General features: G+C 36.3%; 2 protein-coding genes and 2 long non-coding RNA genes across 5 annotated transcripts in view; 3 read left to right on the top strand and 1 right to left on the bottom strand.

Moving 5' to 3' along the window:
• Positions 1–7537: 7537 nt before the first annotated feature.
• LOC123311462 lies at positions 7538–8911 on the top strand. Its single transcript, XR_006537490.1, has 3 exons — positions 7538–7995; positions 8066–8228; positions 8306–8911. It is a non-coding gene; the product is annotated as an uncharacterized LOC123311462 (long non-coding RNA).
• A 950-nt stretch (positions 8912–9861) lies between these two features.
• LOC123312110 lies at positions 9862–10609 on the top strand. The gene is made up of 2 exons (XR_006537574.1): positions 9862–10109; positions 10226–10609. It is a non-coding gene; the product is annotated as an uncharacterized LOC123312110 (long non-coding RNA).
• A 470-nt stretch (positions 10610–11079) lies between these two features.
• LOC123312176 (probable ubiquitin carboxyl-terminal hydrolase FAF-X) overlaps positions 11080–25900 on the top strand; it is a 108919-nt gene continuing 94098 nt past the window's right edge. Inside the window, exons 1-4 of one of the 2 annotated variants that reach the window (XM_044896439.1) lie at positions 11080–11419; positions 11614–11691; positions 11744–12451; positions 17015–17338. In XM_044896439.1, the coding sequence (XP_044752374.1) occupies positions 11644–11691; positions 11744–12451; positions 17015–17338 (1080 nt within the window). In that variant the 5' untranslated portion in view covers positions 11080–11419; positions 11614–11643. Of the gene's footprint in view, positions 11420–11610; positions 11692–11743; positions 12452–17014; positions 17339–25900 lie in introns of both variants that reach the window. The other variant, XM_044896438.1, reaches the window with a different exon arrangement.
• Positions 23265–24439, bottom strand: LOC123312178. The gene is made up of 2 exons (XM_044896441.1): positions 24216–24439; positions 23265–23788 (listed from the first exon to the last, which is right to left on the bottom strand). The coding sequence occupies exon 2, from the start codon at positions 23696–23698 to the stop codon at positions 23327–23329; it is 372 nt and encodes a 123-aa protein (XP_044752376.1). The 5' UTR covers positions 23699–23788; positions 24216–24439; the 3' UTR covers positions 23265–23326.

Here is a 25900-nt window from a genome sequence, read left to right as displayed (position 1 = left end):
GTCTCAGCGGATATTGGATCACAGCCATTTACCCTTTCGGCTGTATACAGATCTCCAAGTACCTGTCCGAAAAAGTTCAACGAAGATCTACAACAATACCTACAAACCGTAAGAGGAGATGGCATGCACGTTATAACGGGAGATATAAACATAGATTTATTGTCGAATTCGGATTTCTGTGAGGAATATAAGAACATTATGAGTGCGTTTGGTTATGAGTCTTATATCAATCAGTGCACTCGACCGCGGAGCAAAACTTGTGTTGATCACTTTTACGTTAGAACAAAGATGCATAGGAAGATTCAGTCGTATATTTTCCAGTACTCCATAACTGACCACGATCCTATAGCATTGACAATAGAATTGAATCAAAAATCGGAAGAATTATCGAGGATACATGATAGAATTAGAAAGTTCATTGATTATTCCGCACTGAAGACCGCACTGAAAATGGAGAAATGGGAAAAATTCTATTTTTCACAAAATATAGATGATAAAACTGATTACTTTATTGATAAAATCAATGAATATTTAGAAGAAAGTACAAAAAGTGTGAGAACGAAAAAACAGAATACTAAAAGAAAAAAATGGATCACTAATGCACTTGTCACATCAATTAATACAAAACAACGATTGTATAAAGCCGTACAGAGGGATCCCGAAAATCAACTTTTGAAGTCGGAATATGTGGCATATAAGAACAAATTAACTAAATTAATGAATATTGCGAAGAAAACATATGCTCAAAAGTTGATAAGAGATAACGTTAACCAGTCCAAGGCTCTCTGGGGTTGTGTGGACTATATATGTAATCGATCCAGGCCTGAAACAAAAATTGATAAAATCAGATCGATGGAAGGTACAGTGTTGGAGAATGAGAAGGAAATTTCTGACAATTTTAATAAATATTTTAGCTCTTTAGGTCAAAATTACGCAGAAAAGATTATAATACCAGAGAACTATAGAGAGAATGATAAAAATGTACAGAGCTCCATGTGTCTCTTGCCTACGGACACGGAAGAAGTGCATAGGACAATAATGCAGCTAGGACTGAAAAAAACTCCCGGACATGATAACATAAGATCAGAAACTTTGAAGAAGATATCTGATGAGGTGAAAATTCCTTTAACCCACTTGATAAATTGCTGCTTTAATGAGGGATACTTTCCGAAAAGGCTGAAGATTGGAATTGTGAAACCTCTGTTCAAGAGTGGAAATAAACAAGAAATGAAGAACTACAGACCAATATCTTTAGTATCTAATATCGCGAAAGTAATGGAAAAAATATTGAAAAAGAGAATAACAGATTTTTGTGTTAAATATGGGATCATTTCGCAGCGCCAGTTTGGATTCATGGAGGGGAAGTCAGCGGAAGATGCACTCTATCACCTTACGTCTCACATCTACAGTTCACTAGACAGATGTAATCCATCATTATGTGTTTTCTTTGATCTCTCTAAAGCCTTCGATACAGTATCTCACGAAAAATTACTAAAAAGATTGGACAGTTATGGTTTTAGAGGGAAGATTTATGATTTATTAAAGAGCTATTTAACTGATCGAGAACAGAGGGTTGATGTTGATGGTGAGATGAGTGATCCCGTGTATGTGACCTACGGGGTTCCACAGGGGACTGTGCTCGGACCTTTGTTGTTCACTCTGTATGTTAACAGCTTGCTGAATCTCGGAATCAAGGGCAAAATTCTCGGCTATGCGGACGATATTGCAATGTTTTGTGAGTCTGAATCGTGGGAAAGCTTGAAAACAGAAACTGAAGCCGACATAAGAATTCTGAAGGATTGGCTGAGTTTCAGCACACTCACCCTAAACCTAGAAAAAACAAGATATATGCCCTTTTGCTCATACTCCAGTGGGTTGCCTTCTATGGGTCCTTTAACGGCAGGTACTGACTCTTACATCCTGGAGGCAGAGTCGGTCAAGTATTTGGGTGTGATCATTGACCGTCACATGAGGTGGGACCTACAAGTAAAAAATATAGTTAATAAGTTAAGAGGGGTTCTATATAAAATAAAATATTTGAAGGATTACCTTGATCTAAAACACCTCAAATTGATATATTTTGCATTAGTCCAGTCGCATCTGACATATGGAATCATCGGTTGGGGGGGTGTGAGCGATGTTCACTTGGAAAAATTGAGCGTTATTCAGAGATGGATTCTAAGGGTTATCTATAAAAAACCAATTACCTTCTCTAACGAAAGGTTGTATGAAGAGGCCGAGATACTCGATGTGAGACAGCTATTCTGTTTGAATATGCTGGTGAATATAAAGAAATCCAAAATTGCTTTTGAGCCCATTGTAAACTGTCACAACACCAGAACGGGATTAGGCTCCTTGAGTGTACCTAGATGTGGGAAGACTATAGGCCAGCGACAATGTAATTATCTTGCACCGAAACTGTTCAATCAACTTCCTGCCTACATCTTAGGGATAAATAATGTCAGTTTGTTCAAGGGAATATGCAGGAGTTGGGTACTGTGCTACGGAAGAGAAAGACTACATAATTTCGTCAACAATGTTTAGATATAGATGAGTAGAAAAAGAAGGGGAAAATTGTGATATTAGAACACTTTGAATATGTATATGATAATATTTAAAAAAAAAAAATGAATAAATAAATAAAAAATTAATAAAAAAAAAAAAAAAATTCTGGGGTGGAATGTGTGCGTTCACTTTGTTCACTCATCATCAAGGGTGAATTTTCAAGATATGACAACACGTACAAGCGATGGCTTCCAGCTGGAGCTTCTGTGATGTCGTTTCATCTTTTCATTTGTTCACATATTACTTTATATATTGTTTGTACTGTAGAAACTTTTTTTCATAGTGAATAAATTATTATTATTATTATTATTATTATTATCTATTCCCGGCCTGAATGAAGAAGTCTATATGGAGGTGCCAAAAGGATATAAAGAAGTTTTTGATAGCCTGAATGAAAAATTTGTCGATTTACCTTCAAAGGAAGAAATCAAACATGATAAATTAGTTTTCAAGCTTCATCAGTCAGGACTGATGTGGAACAAAACCTACCGCTGATCCTTCTGTTTATTATCAACATAAAAATAACAATATAATCATCACTACGTACGTCGATGATATAGAGTCATTCGGGGCAACTGTGCGCACTTTTGCCTTTCAAGCCATACCCTGTTTTAAATGTTGAAGCTAGGAAAATTAAAACATATTCATAAGATAGAGAATTTTCTAATCTATAAAAAAACACCAAAAAGCCAACAAACAAAAACGTCTTCTTTCCGCAAAAAGAAATTTAATGGTGAAAGTCGGAGTGCGTTCACATGCCCCGTAAGTGTGCGCACCCTCACGGGGTAAGTGAACGCAGTGCTTATAGTGAACCACACAATCAAAACAAATTACAAAATAATGTCATCAAAATGTTACAATATTGAAGAATTGCTGTTTATTGTCAATACAGAAGCGCCTTTTTATAAGCACTGCATTATTGTTCGTGCCACAATTCCTGGTGAACACAACACTTGATACATTCCCCTGTTGGTGGCTCTTCATATTTTTCCGAACAAATAGGACAATATTGATCGAGTCTTAACCAAGAAAATCAACAATGGCATAATTTATTCCTCATTGAACTAATGCCCATATAATGAATTCTATGCGCACACTTACCTGCGCACACTTTCCCCAGTAAGCCAAAATTTAAATTGACGTTCTTATAGAGTTGAGCAGCTAAGGGAACCTTAAATTTTTTATAATATTATATATTTAGATAAATATGCCCGTGATCGAATAAAATATTGTTTAACACTGTCGGACTCGGAACTTGGACCTGGCAGAATTTGCAGAGATGCTGAAAATTAACAAGAAAACTAGTGAATTTGATTGATTGCAAATAAAAAGTTAACGAAACGTCGCACGGCGCATTCCTATGAAAAACTAATTTGGGGATTCTGCGCCCTTGCTTCACCCAAATGAACCCCTCTTTCATACATTACATAGTCGAGATATACGCACTGCGCACACTTACCCACTGCGCTCAGTTACCCCGAATGACTCTATTATTATTTGGGAGGAGTGAAGAAGTAGAATGTGTGAAGAAGAAATTCAAAGAGCGGTTTGCAGAAAAAGATCTTGGTGAAGTCAAGAATGTTTTATCCATGAGAGTATCTAAACGAGGGGATACTATCATACTGGACCAAACAATGTACGTTGTCGAAATACTGAAGGAAATGAACATGTTAGAATGTAGAGAGGTATCTATCTACTCCTTTACCATTTGGAGATAAGTTTAAATCGTGTGAAAATGACGAAGATATGTTAGATGATTATGAAAGGGCCATGTTTCAAAGAATCATTGGAAGCATCTTATATCTATCCATCTCAACTAGGCCAGATCTAGCATTCGCAGCGACATTTATGAGTAAATTCAATCGCAAACCAAATGTCCAACATTGGAAAGGAATTAAACATATTCTTAAATATTTAAAAGGAACAATGCATTATGGATTAAAGTATTGTAAGACTGGAAAGAAAATTGAAGTTTTTTGTGATGCAGACTGGGGTGCGAACGAAGTGGACAGGAAATCATAGTGGATATGTTTTCATATTAGCAGGAGGAGCTGTGAGCTGGACCAGTCGAAAGCAGCATTGTGTAGCATTAAGCACCGTATAGTCAGAATTTATTGCACTAAATGAAGCAGCCAAAGAGTTCGCATTTTTGCAGGAGTTGGTTGAGGAAATTTCTCAAAATGAATATTTTGAAGAATGTTACATCAATATTGATAATCAAGGAGCAATAAAACTGGCAGAAAACCTAACAACTTCGGAGAGATCCAAACGTATAGATCTGAGAATGTTCTACATAAGAGACCTGATAGAAGATAAAATATTTTATCTGAAGTATACCGAATCTAAGTCAAACGTCGCTGATCTATTGACGAAGACTATACCTTTGATTTTGATGATGAACCATTTAAAAAATATGGGGATCAAAGATCCAGGGGGAGTTTTAGAATGTGGTATTTAGATCACTATGTATTGGAGTTTGAAGTTGAAGTGACATTCATTGTTAATAAAAATTTATAACTAGAAAAGACGTGGAAGATATTTTATCTGCATTTTCACTACATAACATTTTTTATACACTGCGAAATCAGTAAGAAACTGACAAAAAACACATCATTAATTTATACAAATTTGGGGATTAATCATACTGAGCCACTTCTCAAAAATTTTTTTATCGGACACAGGAAACCTATGTCGTTTTCTTCGCCTGTCTTGGCATCCGAACGCAACACTTAATTCTCAACGCTTCATTCCCCACGTTATTTATTTAATTAATAATTTTATTGCTGAATAATCAGAAAAGAACTCCAGCTTATCAAGAATTTGTTGACTTTTCGCCACAGATTACAGAAACAAAAAATTTGTATCTCCAGTCTGTGCTTTTTACAGAGACTCTAACGAGCATAGAGAAAGGTCTCTTGTCTCTGCTAACGAGACAGTGGCGACAATTGTGGTCTCGTTTTTCATCGTTTTAGCCATAGAGAAAGTCTCTGGTTTTAGCTATGGAGAGTAGCTCTCCATAGTTTTAGCACAGCCGTCTTTTTCTATAGACGGCTGTGGTTTTAGCAAGCCACTGTGTTTGATAGAGTCACTGTAAAAAGCACTACAGTGACTCTATCAAACACAGTGTCGACAATTGGAAATTTAGCAAGAATATGGCGGCTTAGAAGCACATATTTCAATGCTATGATCTCTAATTCGGAATGCGGATTGGCTTACGTCACGTCACGTGACCAAATCCGCCATATTCTTGCTGAAACGATGAAAAACGAGACCACAATTGTCCATTGAACTAAAGAAAGTTCAATGCAATTGTCGCCACTGTCTCGATAGAGTCACTGTAGTGCTTTTTACAGTGACTTCATATACCACAGTGGCGACAATAGGCGTCCGCTTTTTGATTGGTTGGACCGTTTTCGACCTTAAATGGCGGACAATGTTTACATTTGTGACAGTTTGCGTGATTCTGTGCCTGTCCCGTGCTATTCGAATCGTTCGAAAGTGTTTTGCTTGGACGAAAAATCGTCTTGATCAAATTTGAAATATTCTGTGAATGACTGGATTGTGCTTTTTCGCATTTCTGGACAATAAACTATGGGCCTGTTCCGATATTGCTGCTAGTACTGGCCCGCAATCGAATAACAATAGAACTCGAACGACTGGGCCAATAGGCATCGTTTCTGAAATACTGACAGTACTGTTCAGGAATATCGGAACAGACGGCATGTCGGTAATTTGCCAAGAATCTCTTAGTTGTTCATTCATAAATTTGTACTGTGTATTTCTCGAGGTACCAATGAAAGGTAAGGCACATGAGCAACCAGATGTACTATAAGTAACATGTAACATAATGTACTGTAGGAGCTAAGTCTTCTAGTGAAATAGATGCGTGTTACTTCATAGGATTCATCTTTGGTAGAAATAAAAATGTTAGACACTGCATTCACTTTATAATTTTGTCTCAACCTCCCTCACTTTTTCCCACATCTAAGAGGAAAAATGGACCTGAAAAAATGAAACAAATATAACCTTCAAGTTCATTTTATTTTCAAATTAACATATTATGCTCGTTTTTATACTCACAATACTCCCTTTAATCTCTTCTTAGATGAATAACTCAATGCTAAAATCAGTCTGAACTCTGAACACACTGTTTATATGATCACTATCGATATATATCGATACTGTCGAGAAATATCGACACAATATATATCGATATTTTTTTCACGTTTGCCCATCCCTAATCGGTCGCCAGGGGGGGTGAAACTCCCTCTTCTATGATCCAATCTACTACGTTCGGCCTGTAAACTCCGGTACAGAGCGAGTCGAACTAGAATTTTGATCACAGATCAGTGTTTATGGAGTCTGTACAAATTGCCCTTTTTTGAACGAACGACTGACAAGACCTGTCAACCACAAAAAACGTGGGAAAAATTTGAATTTGAAAGCGATTTATTCGAAAATGAACATGAATAGACAATTCTTAGTCCCGATCCTTAATGTAGCAAAGTATCTTTATTTTGAGGACAGTTCAGATGAAGAAAATGAAATATGTGAGAAAGTTGATCAATTCTGCGAATTCACTGTACCTCATATGAAGGATTATCAGTTTCAAACGCATTTTAGAATGGATCCGACAACGTTTGAAGATCTACTCTTGAAGATTCATCAGACCATAATTGAACTCAATATATGTAATGGGCATACTCGGGTATCTTTAGAAAAAGAAGTGATGGTTACAATTTGGTATCTGAGCAATATAGTACACGAACACTTTCACATAGTGAATATTCTTCCCTAAAATTTCCAAAGTTTCAAAACAGGACGCCGCGTAGAAACAAAAACTAAATGCAGTTTATGAGTTTTTTGTTTATTTCTTGTTTTTTTTATGGTTTGCCTCGTTTCATAACCCCACTTCTACAGAACCTCCTTTCGCGCCCCCCCTTCTATATCTCTGACCCCACCTTGGGACATTGAACTAAAGAAAGAAATGGAAGGGACCCGCAGTTCAGCAAATCGGTCGAAAGTGTGTCCAAAAGTGTGGGAGAGAGAAAGACTATTGGTGGGTATCCCTTCTCTCTCTTTTAGATGTTTTGTTTACATCAATCAGCTGACGGTTTTGTTGATTACTCAGTTTAAATTAGTTTTTGGGATGATTTCGGTTGTGTTCAATTGGAAAGAGATCTAAAAGTGTTCAGAATGCTAAAACTCACGATTAATATTCGCTTGAAACTTGAAAAAACTCAAATAAATCGGGGAATCTCCGAATCCCACTCGAAAACCTTTAAGTATCTGGATTTTCGGTTTCTGAGAAATATGGATCTAGTGAAGGGACAGATTACCTTTACCTGGCCACCCGAGGGAATTAAAAGGGTTGAAACTGTCTGAAAAGACCTCTTTCGATATTAACTGGACGGTTAAAAAAAAATCAAAGTAAGTAATCTTCAGAATTGAAGTTGTTTGTAAATTTGTGGTATAAAGTTTTAGAGAAAGTATTTCACAGGTTTTTGTGTTTCTCAAATCATTGTTGTCCCCATCAATATCAGTACTGTTTGCAGTCACGCAAAATTGGTAAATTTCAGACTCTTGTTACAACGATGGTTGTAACAAGTTGCTAAAGGATGCTCCAATGAGCCGAACAAAAATGAGCCAAAGAGTTTCCACAGGTAGGTCTATTTTAAATATTTTCATTATGAGATCCCTTTTTGCGACTTCTAAAGCATTATATGTTACCTTATTTTAGGTTTCCTTTTAAACGCCCAGATATTTTGGAACTTTGGATTACTGCTGTAGGAAGGGAAAATTGGTATCCCTCAAAGTATAGTAGAATATGTGAAGATTACCTTCATAATCCAAGTTATACAAGAAAAATATTGAAACTTGATGCTGTACCAAGTGTATTCAATAATATCCCAAGACATTCAAGGATCATGGAATACTTACAGTTCCATCACTCTTCATATACAACTCACTGTGTTATGTGCATCAGAACTGGAAGAACTTTCCGACCAATTCTATAAATCATGCATATGAAAGAAGAAATAAAGACTCCTTGCAGATTCCAGTGCACCATCTGAAGCGCATACACCAGGGCATAGACTTCTGCGGCCCCAAACTATATAATAAATTTTCTTCTGAGTTTCATGACAAGTCCTAGATGAACTTTAGGAGAGAAGTGAAAAGGTTGCTTTTAAATGAAACTATATATTCTATAGAAGTTCTTATCGAGAAAGAATATGTGATGAGATTTGTTTTTTATTTTTATTGTGTTTGTATGCATGTTGTTACCACTGTGATATTTTATATTTGTTTATTACTGTCGGCACCATTTGTAATATTAATTGCAAACGAAGATCCCTCTAACCTAATTTAATCCGATGAGAAGCAGAGCACATGTAAGTTTTCGAGTGAATTTAAATTATTTGAAATCAATAATTTTCTTTTTCATTGTAGACTATTAGATACTGAAGATATATGTAAACTATTTTATATATTGTATATAATAAAAATATAGAAAGAATTGACACTTGTTTTTTTTTGGACAACGCTCCTTAATTAACTTAAAATTCAGTATAGTAGAAGGAAAATATGTATGTTCAACATGTAGATTAAAACCTTGATGAATTTCACATGATTACATTCTTTCATAATATACTAATCTAGTTAAAATTAACAAATTTCTGTTCTTTTCATACAAAAAAAAGACTTATTAAATTCCGTCTGCACTGCTCTGAAAAATATGATCAACATCGCAAAATTAACTCAGAAAACGTCTTGAATTGATGAAAAATATGATTCCAATCATCACAGTTCGAGAAACGAGTCCAAAATTTCAGATATCCCCATCTCATTGTTGCAGATATTTGGCAAAAAAATTATTAAATTCCTTCTACACAACTATGAAAAATATAATTTACATCGCATATAGGTTATCTATGATCGCATAATCAACTCAGAAAACGTCCTGATTTGATAAAAAATACGATTCAAATCAGAAAAACGAAACGTCAAAAATTTAAATTCAAACTTTAATAGGTTATCTCTCCTTGCGCAAGTATAGAGAGAGAAAGATACACATCCAATTGTCTATTTCAGTCGGCCTCACTTTTGCTGACCCGAGAGTCCCTTCCATTTCTTTCTTTAGTTCAATGCCTTGGGAGCTGGGGCTCATAGAGTTGATTCCGAAAACTCTACTCCGTCTAGAACGAACGACACTTTTTGTTCTGAAACTGCGTGCCCGAACGACTCGGAACAAAAAGTGCTGATAGAGTCTACTGGCCGAACGCACCTATGGCCGACATGAATTTCCGGTTGAAGTGACAGTCAAAACCAAATTAACCTAATTCTTTTGATTGACAACCTGTTGACGTTTCAAAAATCATGTTTTTAATATTCACATTTCATTATTTAACTGAAAAATTACTTCCCTACTACATAACGAGGCGGATTATTTAGGAGATTCTAGTGCAGATTCAAGGAGATGTAACTTACGAACGACCGAATGTTGAATATTATTTTCATCTATTCTGATAGGTACTCGTGATTAGGTAGGTTGAGCTATTTTTGATCTCTGAATTTCTTATCATTCCAATTCTACATCAATCACTTTGTTACTATGTTATTTACTGTGCTTTCTCTTTTATTCTCTTTTTTTTTGTTTCAGATATGATTTCAATTTCAAGATGTACAAGAGAACAAGAAAATTTATCACAATGAAAGAGCCGGCCCGATAATTTAAATGGCTCATTATGTGAATAAATTCAATATAACTAAACTTATATAGGGACAGATTTTTGCTGAGGTTTTTATCTTGGTTATTTTGTATCATACATATATGTGGATGTTGCTTGATTTCCTCTGCTTATACTGAGATTTTATATGGGGAACAGGTTTTACGATCAACAATTCTATTTCTTCTCAAATACCATATTGTTTGATATATCTCATCCTAAATATGTATTTGCATTTGGCTGACTGATATATAAATGTGCTCCTCTGGAAAATACTGTTTATAGAACTTTTACAAAAAATAAATAAATTGCTGAAATTCTAACTTTCTCCTACCTTGATCTTATTTTTTATGTTATGTAAATTTACAGCTTCTATCATGAATTCCAAATTTGTTTTCAATATTAATGGTAGAAGCTGTAAATTTACAATGAAGTGAAAACAACGAAAAGTATGTATGTATAGTACGCCTGTAAATTTAAAATTCCCGCCATTCAATATCTACTTCCACAACCAAATATGGCGGCATATAAATGACATTTGGTGTTGCCACAGATTACTTAGGACTTTTTTAGTTATACGCATAGAGAAAGTCTCTGGACGATTTTTAGGGGGAGTTTCCCATCTAAACCAGAGATTTATATATATATATATTTCTGATCTAAAATTGTTTCTGTGATCTGCGGACTACTCCAGAGACAACAGGTTGTCTCTGGACTACTCTTTTTGTCCGAACATAGAAACGCCGTGAGGGGAAATTTCAGTTTAGCCACCTGCCACAACAAAAATAATTTTGTATTTGTAATGAAAGTTGGTATTTTGCAAATCACGACGTGCCTGCAGATTTTGTACGTCAAAGCGTAAAATTTTTATGGTGTTCATATCAACAGATTCGTAACATTCAATTATTCGAAGTAAATACCTAGGCTTATATCATTTTATGTTATGAATATGTGCTTGGAAAATTCAAACGCTTTTATCCATTAAAGTCGCCATTTTGTGTGCCGGTGGGTTAACTTAACTACTTGCAGTTGCCGAAGTGAACAAGTAACCAGAGACAACAACAAACCACTTATAAAAGTATTTAATGTTCCAAGAAACGTTCCCGTTTTCTCAGATATTTACATGGGTAAATATTTTCATTAGCTGCATTCGTAAATTGTCAGAACGAACGTCACTCCCATTTTATTTTCACAGTGACATTTGTCAATAATAAAAGGGTCTTTAATCTTTCAAATTCAAGAGAAATCAATCTAACTTCGGATGAAACCCTGCTTGATAGTTTGAATTTTTCTTACTATACTATATCTTATTTTGTAGTAGTATTGACAATGCCAGCTTGAATTGAATAAAATGACTGTTGCAACTAAGGGACAGAATATTAGTAATAATTCAGATCAGGTGAGGTTTATTTCAATACTGTTATCTCATTACTAATGTTGCTTTTGTATAGACACCTGCGGTGCCTGGGTCCTCTGATGATGCTCTTCAAGTTCAGAATGATATGGTTGAACCAGAGTTTCCACATGATAAATTAACATCCCTTGATGAAAAGATTTCTAACATACGATGGGTGGTTCCAGTTTTACCTGAACAAGAATTAGAATGCCTTCTCAAAGTTTCAACTGAACTTGCTAAGAAAAATTTAGATACAAAGTCGGAAGCTTGTCAGAGGTTTTTCCGTGAAAGTCTAACAATCTCTTTTAATAAAATAATACAAGATGATGCAGTATCCAGTTGGAAACCAAACATTCATTTCTGCATTCAACAGAATTGTCTGAAATTAGTTGAATTGTGTGTTGCTAAATTACCACATGACTGGTTCCCTTTACTGGACCTTCTAGCAATGATCTTCAATCCAAGTACAAAGTTCCATACTTTTAATTCAGCTAGATCTAGTGAGACAGCAGGACCAAATTGTAATTTATCAGAAGAAGAACTGTATGCTAGATCTTCGTCAGATATAAGGAATCCAAGAGGTTGGTTAGTAGACCTCATTAATAGGTTTGGAGATCTTCATGGTTTTCATATACTTTTGGAGAGATTTCAGAGTGGTAACAACCTTAGTGTATCCATTGTTTATGCACTAATAAAACCATTTGGTTTTTGTTACGAATATTTAACTCCCCATACTATCCACAAATTCATGCTTCCGATATTGGTAAGTTGAATATTATTGCTCCTTCTATGAATTTTTTATTCCCACCATTATGATATTTCAAATTCTCCATCAATTCAGCTATCTACAGCACTTGGAAGTACTTCAATAATTTGATTCAGTATTTCTACTAATGGAGTAAAAAATTTGTTCAGAAAATATAGTCCAATTCTTGTCTTTTCTTGTCCTCCCTAAAGTTGCTCGGATGGAATAATTTTTATGGATGAAAATTGAAAAAACAAATTCACTTGCCCAAAAGTATTGTTTGAAATTTGAAATATAAATTGCCACAATAATACTCAATATGATCTAACCCTCAAATGTTAATATTGAATTATTAGGGCTAATGTCACAGCGGTGATATTTTCACTTGACTTAAACTTAGATTAAAATTCAAACTGTTTCTAACAATGATATCTGCTTTGTCTATGAAGTGGAGTAAGGTGGAAAATGAAACCATACAACTCAGAGACACTCCATTTTAACTGAAATTTACAGCATCGATTTATCTTCAATCATCATTAACCCTCAACTGTGGTTAATGTTGAATTCTTAGGGCTAATTTCACACAACAGTGATATTTTCGCTTAACTTAAACTCAGATTGAAATTCAAACAAACTGTTTCTAACATTAACATCTGCTTTGTCAGCTTTGTCTGTGAATTGGAGTAAGGAAAAGAAACCATACAACACAGAGACATTCCGTTTTAATATGTTGACTGTCCCCATTCTAATTTTTTCTTCAACCCCACGTCCAACACAATTACCCAAATATAAGGGTTACTTTAGAGTGATAAATTATATATTCTATGAAAAAATTAATTCTACATCCATTTGGAAGTGTTCATTTTCAAAATTTTCAAGTCCAATGGAAGACTTGATGCTGATGTTTCTTGAATCATGTATGATTCATTATGATTGAGTTTATCAATACATACTTCTTCAAGACGTTCAGCCCATAAAAACCGACGGCACTGAAGCGTTCATGAAAATTAACCATATTTATTTTGAAAACAGACTGTTTCTAACGTTTTTTTAATCGGATAAATAAATATTTCTAATTTCTTGCAACTTTAAGTTTTGGAAAAACCACTGGAGGTCTTTCAAGTAACTCCTAGCCTGTCTAGTTTCGTTAGAAATCCAATTGACCTTACGACTAATTGGATATCGTTTCTGTTTAATCGGGCAAGTAGGGTCCAATAAAATTGTAAGGTGTTTTAGAAATGTTCAAAACTGCGTTCGATATCTGTTTTACGATAAATTTATTCGAAACAAGCGGAATCGGGGATTAAAGAGAGGTTTTATAAATTTTGTTCTGATCGACAAAGGAATGTAGGAAAAGTAGTATTTAAATTGAAAACAACTTTTTTTTTACATGTTACGGCGCAAAGAATATGTTGAAAATTTTCACGATTGTAACTCCTTTTATAACTAACACGAATATGAAAACAGAATTGAAAAATATCGAACGGTTTATTTACTGTAGCCGTTCAAATGTCTCGTTCGGAGTTTAAAAAAAAACTGCTTCGGCTTTGAGGCCATAAATTTTTCAAATAGGCTGTCGAAAGATTCCACATGGTAATATGAATTTATCATAAAATAATTTCAATGAAATTTTGTTGGAAGTCGAACTCTCGACTTTGAAGTATGATCTTTATAGTCTAAGATCCCACTGCAGAATTACTACGTTCATTACGTACAGAGACAAACACACATTTTCACATACGTTTATGGATAGCAGAATACACTGATAACACCGCAGCCTGTCAAAAGTGGCCGCAAGTAATTTTAATTAAATTAATGTTAATCAATATTCCAAGAGAAATTTCGTTCACTCCGTTTTGAAATAAAATATCATCCACATCATAACAATGCATGTAAAGAATACTAAAATCCATAGCTGCCGTTGCACACTCGGTCGCAACTACCTCGCAGCCAGGTGTAAGCAGGTAACATTTCGACGTATTTCTACGTTGATGACGTACACGGATGTTTTTGATATCAAATTAAAGCTAATTTTTTTTCTAATAGGATGATGTATGGCTGCCTGTGCAAAAATAGCCGCAAGTTAGGTCTGCCATCTGTTGAAGTAGCGTGATATCCGAAATAAAGTAAGAGAGAGTTAGACTCATTTCGCACCATCGGGTTCTTACCCGATGTTCCGAATTATATCTACTGATATGGGATCTTTCACACATGTTCCGGTTTAGTTTCGCACTGGAAAACAACCAGGGCTGCTATTCTCGAGCATTCGCAATATATGCGATCGTACGCATCGAAAAACGTTGTGATGTTTTTAACAGCAAATAGCAAAGTTTTCCAGAGTTTCACCAAAGCATTGTGTGCTTTCATATGGGCTAAACACAATGCTTTGGTGAAAGAGGTAGTTGCGGCCGAGTTTGCAACGGTAGCTATGGATTTTAGTATTATTTACATGCATTGTTATGATGTGGATGATATTTTATTTCAAAACGGAGTGAACGAAATTTCTCTTGGAATATTGATTAACATTAATTTAATTAAAATTACTTGCGGCCACTTTTGACAGGCTACGGTGTTATCAGTGTATTCTCCTATCCATAAACGTATGTGAAAATGTGTTTGTCTCTGTACGTAATGAACGTAGTAATTCTGCAGTGGGATCTCGTACTATTATCTCTGAAAAGTAAATTGAAACTGATCTGATCTGAGGATATTAACTTTCGTTATTCTAGACCATATTAGTGAGGTTAGGCATGAATTTTGAATCGCGATCGTTCTGTGGATCTGGTCGCTGAATGCCTCATGCGCTTCTTATGGGGCTAAAAATGCCGCGTACTTTTCGTCTGTTTTGGATATTTCAGTGAATTTCTTAAGATTTATTTGTGTTGGAATGAACCTTTCGTAACAAGCTTGGAACAAAATTTCGAAGTAAAATGATACATAATTTTTTTTTTATAATTGATCAATATAAAATTGGTCAGCAAGATCCAGTTTGTCTTAGCTTCATTTCGTTTCTAACCTCTAAAGCCGACATCATTCTAATGCGCAAGCGTCGCATGTCATTTGTCTTGTTACGGTTCATGATTGATGTACACCAGAAATTATCCACGACATAAGGATATCTTCCGTATAATAATGTTTTCAATTTTGCTTTTAGGACATGAAATTATATTGTGATGTAAAATATACTTGGAAACATGCTTGAATGATGAAGGCACCCAATTGTACATGTTTATATACATACCAATATTTACTTCTAACTAGCGATATTACATCCCAAAATTGAACCTGCATAAGAGTCCTATGTAAAGCAATTTGAATACGTATCTTCCGCCAAGTGAATGATTCTAACCCCAATTATTAGTGAGGTTAGAATCATTCACCATATTTGGTCTTCACGAACTGTAATTCACAGAATTTTACAGTGCACTCAAAATGCAATCCCGTTAATACCTGGAAAATTACTGAAGTAATAGCCTCAAATTCCCTTCACATTCTTCTCTAAGGAGTTCGTATAATAATTTTCTCCATAATAAAATTTTCACTCAAATTAAAATACGATTCAAGGAAATTGTGAAGTAACATGCAGTGAAATTAGGCATTTCGGTATGACGTCACTTGTAGGCAAACAAGCCATCTACGACATTTTTTATGATCGTCAAATTTCATTGTATAGGGTGATTGTTCATATTTTACGCAATAGCTATCTCAGTTAATATTGGTCGTACGAAAACGTATGGGCAAATTTGTAGTATTTTTTATGGGCATCAAATATTCAGTACTAGGAAATGCATAAAAGCATCGTAAACCTAAAAACTTTATGTGTACTCTTATTTTTTAAATGGTATACCCTGTATTTTATTTTCCTAATCGGTAAAGCTCTCTTCTGATTTCAAATATGTATACTTTATTGAGGTTATCTGTGGCAGTTTTCTGGAAATATAGATATTTTCGTCTACATCTAAGGCAGCTGTGGAACACCATACGATAACGATGCTATTAAAAATGTCAAACCTCTGAGGAAAATATATACAAAATTGAAAGATAAAATTGAGAAAAATAATAGATCAAACGTTATATACAAAATTAATTGTTTTAATTGTGATCAATGTTATATCGGCCAAACTACAACAAAATTAAAACAAAGGATTGCTCTACATAAAAGTAATATCAGGACTAACAAGAATACATGTGCTCCTGATGTTCATTCTCTAGAGGAACAACTTGAACCAAATTTTGATAATGCAGAAATATTAGATTCTGAAAGAAATCCAACAAAGAAACTTTCTTGAAATGGTTAGAATTTCACAAAATTCAAATAGTATGAACTCAGGAAATATAGGTTGTCTCAGTTCCGTGTTCATTCAACTTTTTTTTTTCGTTCTCGGTTCCAAAGGTTTTTATTGGACATAATATGTTAGTCCGTGCCCACTGAATGTAGGTGATATCGTTTTTTTATTAACAATCAAATCAAAGTACTTCAATATTTTGAGCTGCGAAAAACCTATATGAAGAAATATCATTCTGTATCGTCCATTTTGAAATTTTGTTTAATTTCCCAACTAATGTTCGTCATTTTTCTAGGAAATGATACCATCTATCCTTGATAAGATCACTGATGATGAGCTGAAAAAGGAAGCAAAAAATGAATCTAAAAGTGATAATATATCAAACATAATAAAAGCTGCTAAAAATTTAGCATCTCGTGTTCCAAACCAAGAAGAGCTCATACGAACTTTGGAAGGGTTCCGGTTAAAAATGATTTTGAGACAGCTACAAATATCAAGTTTTAATGGAAAAATGAATGCATTAAATGAGATCAATAAAGTGATTTCTAGTGTCACTTACTACCCAAATAGACACCATGGAATTGAAGACGACGATTGTCTAACATCTGAAAGAATGGCTGTAAGTAGTGAACAATATCCTCCACAACCTTATTCGACAACTATTATTTGCGCGCTTTTTCCTACCAATATAGGCGTCATCATTTTGTCAATTTTTTACTAATTTGAGCCGGAATTCGTAAATAAATTAAATCCGCGCTATGGTTTCAAAAATTTTTTTGCTTTAATATTTTTTATAATATCCTATTAAATTGAAACTCAGTTCCTAGTTGAAAGTACTAATATAAAGCTGAAAATTTTGGTATCTATTTAACTATACATACCAGTTTGTTGATGATTCATTTCGGTGACATGTAGTGGTAGAATTGCAGGAGCTGGATTAGATTGTCTCAAGTCTGATGTAAGTTAAATTAGGACTACAAATAGGGTACCGCTGGTATATCACAATCTCGCTTTTTGTGTTAAATATTCTTCGATAACATAATATATTGAATGAAAAAAGTTCGCACTTGTTTGAGCTAGTCTGTGCCGCGAAATTCAACGACTGAATGAAGTAGACCTTAGTAAATAAATCGATGTGACATCTGTCTGCACGTTCTCCATTACTCAAAGTGTAGATTTCTGCCAGTCCGATTTTTTTCAAAAATATATTGAATGGAAAAGGCCTGATGAATATCAATCATTTTATTGGAAGATGCATTAAAAACTTGTGATGATAGGTTAGGCGCCGCCGCACCTTGCCTACTCTATCGGACCGCCACTTGTATTATAACAACAAGCTGGATATCAGAATTTAGATAAATTGAATTGAATATCGAAATGAATTATTGAGTAGTAGAGGAGCCCTGGAGCGAAATTGGGATATATTCGAACGTGCAGAATTAATACACGGGGGAATACCTTGTTGAGCACTTCTAGCAAAAATAAGCCCTGTATATAAGGGCATCTGTGTAGAACAGTGCGCTGAAAAAAAAAGATCATACTCTCAAAAAAGATCATACTCAAAAAAGATCATACTCTGAACGTCTTAAGTGTTAGATTGGGATATAATTTAATATGTTTGTAGCTAATTACATGTTCAAAAGTCTACATTACGAAAATCATATAATTTAAGCGAGAAGAAAGGGAATTGAATGGGATCAGACGGGAAAAAACGCCACCTGGACATCTTTGGTTTTTTTTTAACTCGAATAGAATGATTCAAGAACAAAAAATGTAATATAAGAGTTTTCACCTACCGATTCAACACAAAATGTCTATACATGTCAGAAAAAACTGTCTATTATAGTCGGCCTGCAGATTGAAAAGCGAGGCTAGCAAGCAGGCGAGACAATATACAGTTTTTGCCGAGGTGCATTTTCCGTCGACCTCGCATATCTTTATGAAAGTAAGTTTTGCCCCGTATACGTCACCGTAGTTGCCAATTCCCTCAGCTCTGTAGGAGTGAGCTGCTATAACAATAATAATAAATCACCAACAGCAACCAACGATTCCAATTCAATTGCAAACTCGAACCGCTGAAGGTGCTGCGCAGGATATTCAGCCAGTGCCTGAAGGGGAATAGTGGAAGAACAAGACACACACAGGACGAGAGGCGAAGGATGCTACCGGTCAACACTGCCTCTACACTGTGAAGCAGATGTTAACTCTGTATGCCTGAGGAGATATAAAAGCAATTACAGCCGGAAAAAAAAGAGACATAAATTCATTCGAAAAGTCTAAAGAAACTTACCACCTGTCACTCACACAGTCTGATAGAGAACATGGAAAGTTACCATCAAAGCAAACCATTGAAAAATTCTGGTTCGAACAATTATCAACGAAATCTCAGTTCGATGGAGATACTAGATGGATATATGATGAAAAATTTGAAGCTCTGAAATATGAACCGATGCATGACATGATCACAATCGAAGAAGTAAAATCAGCTATCGGAGGACTACACAACTGGAAAACAGCTGGACCTGATTGTTTACACAACTTCTGTATCAAGAAACTTTGGATCATGCATGACAAATTAACCTCCTCAATAAATGATGTCATTGAAAATCCTGGAGGAATGGCGGTTCTAACACATGGCACAACATACCTGTTACCCAAAAACCAAAAGAATACAGAGGACCCCACCAAATATCGTCCAATCACATGCCTTCCGTCAATGTATAAATTGATCACTTCGTACATTTCAAACCGAATTCATAATCATTGTGAAAGAAATGACATCGTCGCAACGCATCAGAAGGGATGCAACAAAGACAGCTGAGGATGCAAAGAACAACTAATAATAGATTCAGTTATTTTCAATCAAGCGTTCTCTAAGAGTAGGAATCATTAATGAACTACAAAAAACATTGGATTCCATACCCCACGATTGGCCCTTGATGATCTTGAAGATTCACAAGATAGATCCCAATATTGTAAAGTTCCTGGAAAACGCCATGTCACCCTGGCGTACCAATCTACAGATGAAAGCAGCAGATCGCTAAGTCACAACTGGATACCTGACCTATTCCAATAGGACGAGGATTTTTCCAAGGAGACTCGCTCAGCCCTCTGTGGTTCTGCGTAGTCCTGAATCCCTTGTCTCATTCATTGAATTTTTCGGACTACGGATTTGCTATCAAGAGCAATTATGATGTATAATTATGATTGAAACTCCTTGCATCTACTTAGGCTCGCTTGTTCAATTCTGGTTTAAACCGAGATTAAATTTAATCTTGGATTAACGTGATAGATTTGAACGGAAATGTCAAAATAAATCAAGGATTAAATCAAATGCAACAGATGCTGAAAATGGTAGAAGAATTCTCCGGCGATATAAAAATGAAGTTTGGATTGAAAAATTGTCGTCTCATCAATATATACAGAGGCAAAATAGTAGACGATATATTGAAACTCAAGGAAGGTACGGAATCAAAAATCATTGAAGAAAGGAGATACATACAAGTATCTGGGGATCAAACAGTTTATCCAAGATTAATAAGGATAATGAGAACTAATCTACACAGCAAGAACATGGCCCAAGCAATTGATAGCTACGCTAGCTCAGCACTGAGCTACTTATTCGGTATCACCTCTCGGACCACCACCGATTTAGCAGCCGTACAGAGGAAAATAACAATGCTGACGAGACATCATAAACTTCACCCTTAATAAGGGAGATGTAGCCATGTAGGAGAAAGCTTAGGTCGTTGAACGCCAGGTGTCGGATCGATTTATTCAATACTTCGATGCCGCTGCTGGCTTTTAACAAAATGTCCTCTGCTTCATTCAGTCGGCATCGTTTGGTTGAGTTATGTGATACTGACGAGCTCAAACAAGAGCGAAACCGGTCTATCGCTACTCACCATCGAGGTCGGCACGTTCTCCGTGGTATACTGAAAGTGTAGATTTCTGCCAGTCTGAGTTATGAAAAAGAAGCTCAATAGAACGAACGGAGCTACCACGACACCTCGGGGGTAGAGGAATTGTTGATTTGTCTAACCGGATATCTCAGGAGATTGAAGGACTTCGAGAATATTTCCTGAACAAGGCTGCTTCCTCAGAATTTCATCGAGTAGTCTGTGATGCTGATAGTTCTACTCCGTTAAAGCTGCAGAAAGACCACTTGAAATCTGTCGAACACTTTGCTGAAAGCAAAATTTACAGACTGATTACAAACCTTTGCATGGAAGGCACCAGAATGATGTCAACCATGATTACGTCGACATATCTGCGTCTACTACTGGTGACCGTTCGGAAGAGTTGAGGGTGTCAGATTTTTAGAAGATATGTTAATTGGGCCTCAAGGAAGCTACTTTTCAAGAGACTGACAATTTGGACGCAAGGCCTTTCAAAAATGCAGAAAAAATCGTTACTTGTACATAGTCGAGCTTGCCAGATTTTCATACAGATGGTTAATTTCGGTGTTGCAGACGTGTTGATCCATAATTGTGACACTAATCTGTGGGGGTTTTCTTAATCTGACAGTTTGAAGATGATTACAATGTTTTTTTTTTTAAATATCTTGCCTCCTTTATCTCTAATTATCTGTATTTATTATGAAAGTTGTAGATAATAAAATTCTATACAACTTTTGCCTGAGGCAATTTTTCATACCCTTAACCTTTTTCGAGCTAGTGGGTGATAAGGGCGAGGAGCTTAGCCACCCATGGGAAAGGCCAAGGTCAAGGATATACCGATGTGGAAGATTTAAGTGGAAACATAGGAGTTTCAGTGTTAAATTCGAATATGCTCGGAGTCTAGTGGAACAGTGGAACATTGGAAGAATCGAACTCTCACAGCGATGCGATATCGTACAAACGGCTAGTCTAGTTGGTTGTGGGTATTGGTTTGGTGGGGACGCGATGGCAGAGCGCAACGATCTAGGATCGAATGAATCCGTAACATTCCAACGCGAGGGGGGTGTTATGATATCTGTTGAAAATGAGTGCGACAATTTTATTTCACTCTTACGGCAGCCATGGCAGGAAATCATTTGCCTCAATGAATGACACAAATAATTTTCTGTGAAAATTAATATTCAGGTTCTTTTTCGCCATAACTGTTTCGAAAATAGAATAAATTCTACGGAAAAAAAATTGAAAAACGAAAAAATAATTCTAAGGAAAAAACAAAGTCTTAAATATGGAAAATTGAAGAGGGCAAATTCAAATTAAATGTTCAAATAATCCACCTGGCTGTGCCAAACAGTAGCCAAATCTATTGTAAAGAGATAATCTCATATCTCTGAGAAGATTCGGCGTACTTGCTTTTTTGGCAAAGAGTTGAATTATTTTGGACCTTAATTCACTAATATTCGTCGCTCTTTCAATTTCTTGCTCATAGACCATATTTTTCAGATAACCCTAAAGAAAGAAATCATTGGGAGATAAATCTGGAGATTTATCTGGGGGGCCATTTGTTCGTGCCATCTGTAGAAATGACACGGTCAGTAAAAGTCGTCCTTAGATATTGTGTTACTGCTCTTGCGTTGTGACTCGGACAGCCATCCTGTTGAAACCAGACATCATCGAAGTTAATTGGTAGCTGTCGAACTGTCGGAATGATTTGGTTCCTTAAAAGCTCCAAATATTTTGCAGCTATGATGTAATTCATATTACATCATTACATTACATTCATTACAGTTTTCCTGTCCAAACATTAAGTTTTTCAGGATACTGGGTACGCATAGGAATACTCAGGTGCTTATTCTTCCTAGACCAATATCTTACTACGGATGGGTTGTTTTCTGTTCAAGGAAAACGATGACTCATCAGTCAATAAGATATTGCTCAGAAATGAACTACTCTCATTCTCTTTTTCCATCATCCTTTCACAGAATTCCATTCTTCTAGAAAAATCTCTTGGGAGGTTTGCACCTTGAAGCATCGGTAACCATTTCTTTTCAAAATATTCCGAACAGTTCTATCGCCCAAATCGACTTGTTCAGCAATTTTTCTGCTAGAACAAGGTGCAGTGGTTTCAACAGCAGCACACACATTCACTTCTCCCGCTAGCCGATTTTCATTGATAGTCTTTGGTGGTCTATCAATCTTGCAATGACGGCATCTTCGTAAACACCCACATTGCTCGAATTTCTTAACTATTTTAGAAATAGCCGAAGCTGAAGGTATCAGCCTACCTTCAAAGGCAACAATAAAAGAATTTACTGTCTCCGCAATAGATTGACCACCAAAGTACCATTTAATGATCTGAATTTTTTCTTCGACGGTGAACATTTTGATTTACGCGGAATCTACTTTATTTCCAACCAGTATGGTCTGCCACATCCCAAGTTTGGATTGCGACTGATTCGATCGCAGACGTAGATAGTTGCGCTCTAGTTCGATTCTTCCACTGTTCCACTAGACTCCGAGCATATTCGAATTTAACACTGAAACTCCTATGTTCCCATTTGAATCTTCCACATCAGTAAACCCAGTCTAATGAACATTAATAACGGGTGATTTTTTAAGAGGTATAGGATTTGATTTTCAAAAAAAAAACACAAAAAATTTGAGAAAATTGATGTAATCTTTATTGGACTCGGTAGAACGATCAATATAATTTAATGTTTGAAGATGATTTCATGTAAATGTTGGCCGCGGCTCCGCTTTAGATAGCCCATGCGCAAGGTCCAATTTTGGCACACTCTCTCCAACATATCGGCGGGTATTTCACGAATAAATGCTTCAATATTGGCTTCAAGTGCACCAATCGTTGCTGGCTTATCCGTGTAGACATGAGCCTTAACATGGCCCCACAAAAAATAGTCCAAAGGCGTTAGATCACACGATCTAGGCGGCCAATTGACGGGCCCCAAACGTGAGATAAACTGTTCACCGAAGGCGGCTCTCAATTTGGTCATTGTTTCGCGTGCCGTGTGGCATGTGGCACCGTCTTGTTGAAACCACATGTCAGGCATGTCCAATTCTTCCATTTTGGGCAAAAAAAATCGTCAATCATCACACGGTAGCGCTCGCCATTCACAGTAACGTTCCGCCCATCGTCGCCTTTGAAGAAGTACGGCCCGATGATGCCACCGGCCCATAATCCACACCAAACAGTGACTTTTTCAGGATGCATTGGTAGCTCTTGCAATGCTTCTGGCTGGTCTTCACTCCAGATGCGGCAATTTTGCTTGTTGACGTATCCATTCAACCAGAAATGAGCTTCGTCGCTGAACACAATTCTTCGATAAAAAAGTGGATCTTCCTCCAACTTTGCCAGCGCCCATTCACCAAATGTTAGACGTTGTGGGAAGTCGTGTGGCTTCAATTCTTGGACAAGCTGTATCTTATAAGGTTTTACACCCAAATCCTTTCGCAAAATTTTCCACGTCGTTGAGTAACAGAGGCCCAATTGCTGCGAACGGCGACGAATCGACATTTCACGGTCATCAGTAACACTGGCGGATACAGCCGCAATATTTTCTTCGGTCCTCACTCTACGTATGCGTGTTGTTGGTTTAATGTCCAATAGTGTAAACTGCGTTCGAAATTTAGTCACAAGCTTCCGAATAGCTCCCTCAGTAGGCCGACCAAACTGCCCATAAATTGGAAGAAGTGCGCGATGCACTCTCTTAACCGAGCATGAATTTTGATAGTAAAATTCAATAATTTGCAAGCGTTGTTCGTTCGTAAGTCGATTCATGATTAAATTATAGATCAAACTGAACAAGTTTTACATTGACACGATTCACGCGTGATCTGTCAAAAACAATGTTGCCAAAAAGATACCAGCAAAAAAATCACAGTTTATATATCTCAAAAACGGTCTAACGTAGAAAAAATTGCTTCCGACAAAATTGGTAGAAAATGTTGTGCTCTACAACTTTTGTAATGAATGCGAAAACAATTTGAAGCCCAGGAGAAAAGAAAATTCAAAAAAACTGATTTTTGGGACTTTTATGGCACACACACACACAATTTTTATTGTTTCGGCTTGCTGAAACTGTCAGATTATATTTTTTCCGTTATTCTTGAGCTTCAAATTAAGATGAAAAGCCACCTCGCTCGAGAATGTACGCGTGACGTTTGGCGCCCTCCCACACATTTTCGTCACGCTTAAATTGTCAAATTAAGAGAATATATACTTTTCAACATGTAATTAACCACATATATCTTAATCTGACACGCTCGAGTATGTACAATGATCTTTTTTCTTCTATTCTGACAAGCTGTCCTAGACAATTCCCCCAATATACAGATCTAATTTTTGGTAGAGGTACTCTACAGGATCCAAGGTATCTCCCCTAATCTGACACGCTCGACTAAATCCCGAATTTCCCTCTTGGGCTCCCGAACTACTAGAGCGCGCAGCAACTGGGTGATGATGATTTTAGCATCCCTATGAGGCTGCGATATACAGATAACGAAAATAATCTTCCGAACATAGGGATTGCTGTGACAAAAAACAGGACAGAAGAAATGCAATCGCCCAGAGCGAGAATAATTTCATTACATTTGATACACAAGACATCTGCCTTTGAAACTTTGTGGAACCATCTGATGTGCATTATTTGTCTTAGATGACGTTGTTGCGTTTGTTCGAGCTGTTTAATATGTAGCCTGTTGGGCGTCCAGCTTTCGCTTCCGTAAAAAAGCGTTGGGAGGACCACTGCTTTGTTAACAGCTGTCTTGATTGAGGTGGTGATTTTGAAACACTCTGTCCTTCAGCTTCCAGAATGACCGTGATGCCGAATTGATACGTTTGTTTGTTTCCGTGTCCAGATTAGCCCTAGTATTAATGAAACTTCCCAAGTATTTGAACTGCTCGACCTGTTCTACAGTTTCATCCTCCAGGTTGGTATCTGTTTGAAGGCTTTCCGGAGAATTTACCAGGATTTTGGTTTTGTCAATATTGAGTCTACAGCCTAAAGCTTCGTATATATACGTTTATAGGTGTCCAACATTATCTGTAGATCCTCTGAGCTGCTAGCGATAAGTGCGCAGTCGTCTGCATATTGAAGTTTCGTGATAAACTTTGAACGGGTTTTTGCTCTGAGGCGCTTCAGGTTAAATAGGCCTCCATCAAATCTGAATCTTATCCCAACACCTCTTACAGGCATGCTCATGTCAGCAATTATCGAGACAGCTGTGGCGAAAATATTGAACAGTAAAGGCGCTAACACGCAGCCTTG

The sequence above is a fragment of the Coccinella septempunctata genome, chromosome 4, assembly GCF_907165205.1.
Source record: "Coccinella septempunctata chromosome 4, icCocSept1.1, whole genome shotgun sequence".
Lineage (NCBI taxonomy): Eukaryota > Metazoa > Arthropoda > Insecta > Coleoptera > Coccinellidae > Coccinella > Coccinella septempunctata.
The sequence above is the reverse complement of the archived record's forward strand: the minus strand, read 5'-3'. Positions and strand labels throughout refer to the sequence as shown.

Bases quoted from the DNA above. Each gene is read 5' to 3' on its own strand.
- LOC123312178 (XM_044896441.1), bottom strand. From the start codon at position 23,698: ATGGAAGAATTGGACATGCCTGACATGTGGTTTCAACAAGACGGTGCC.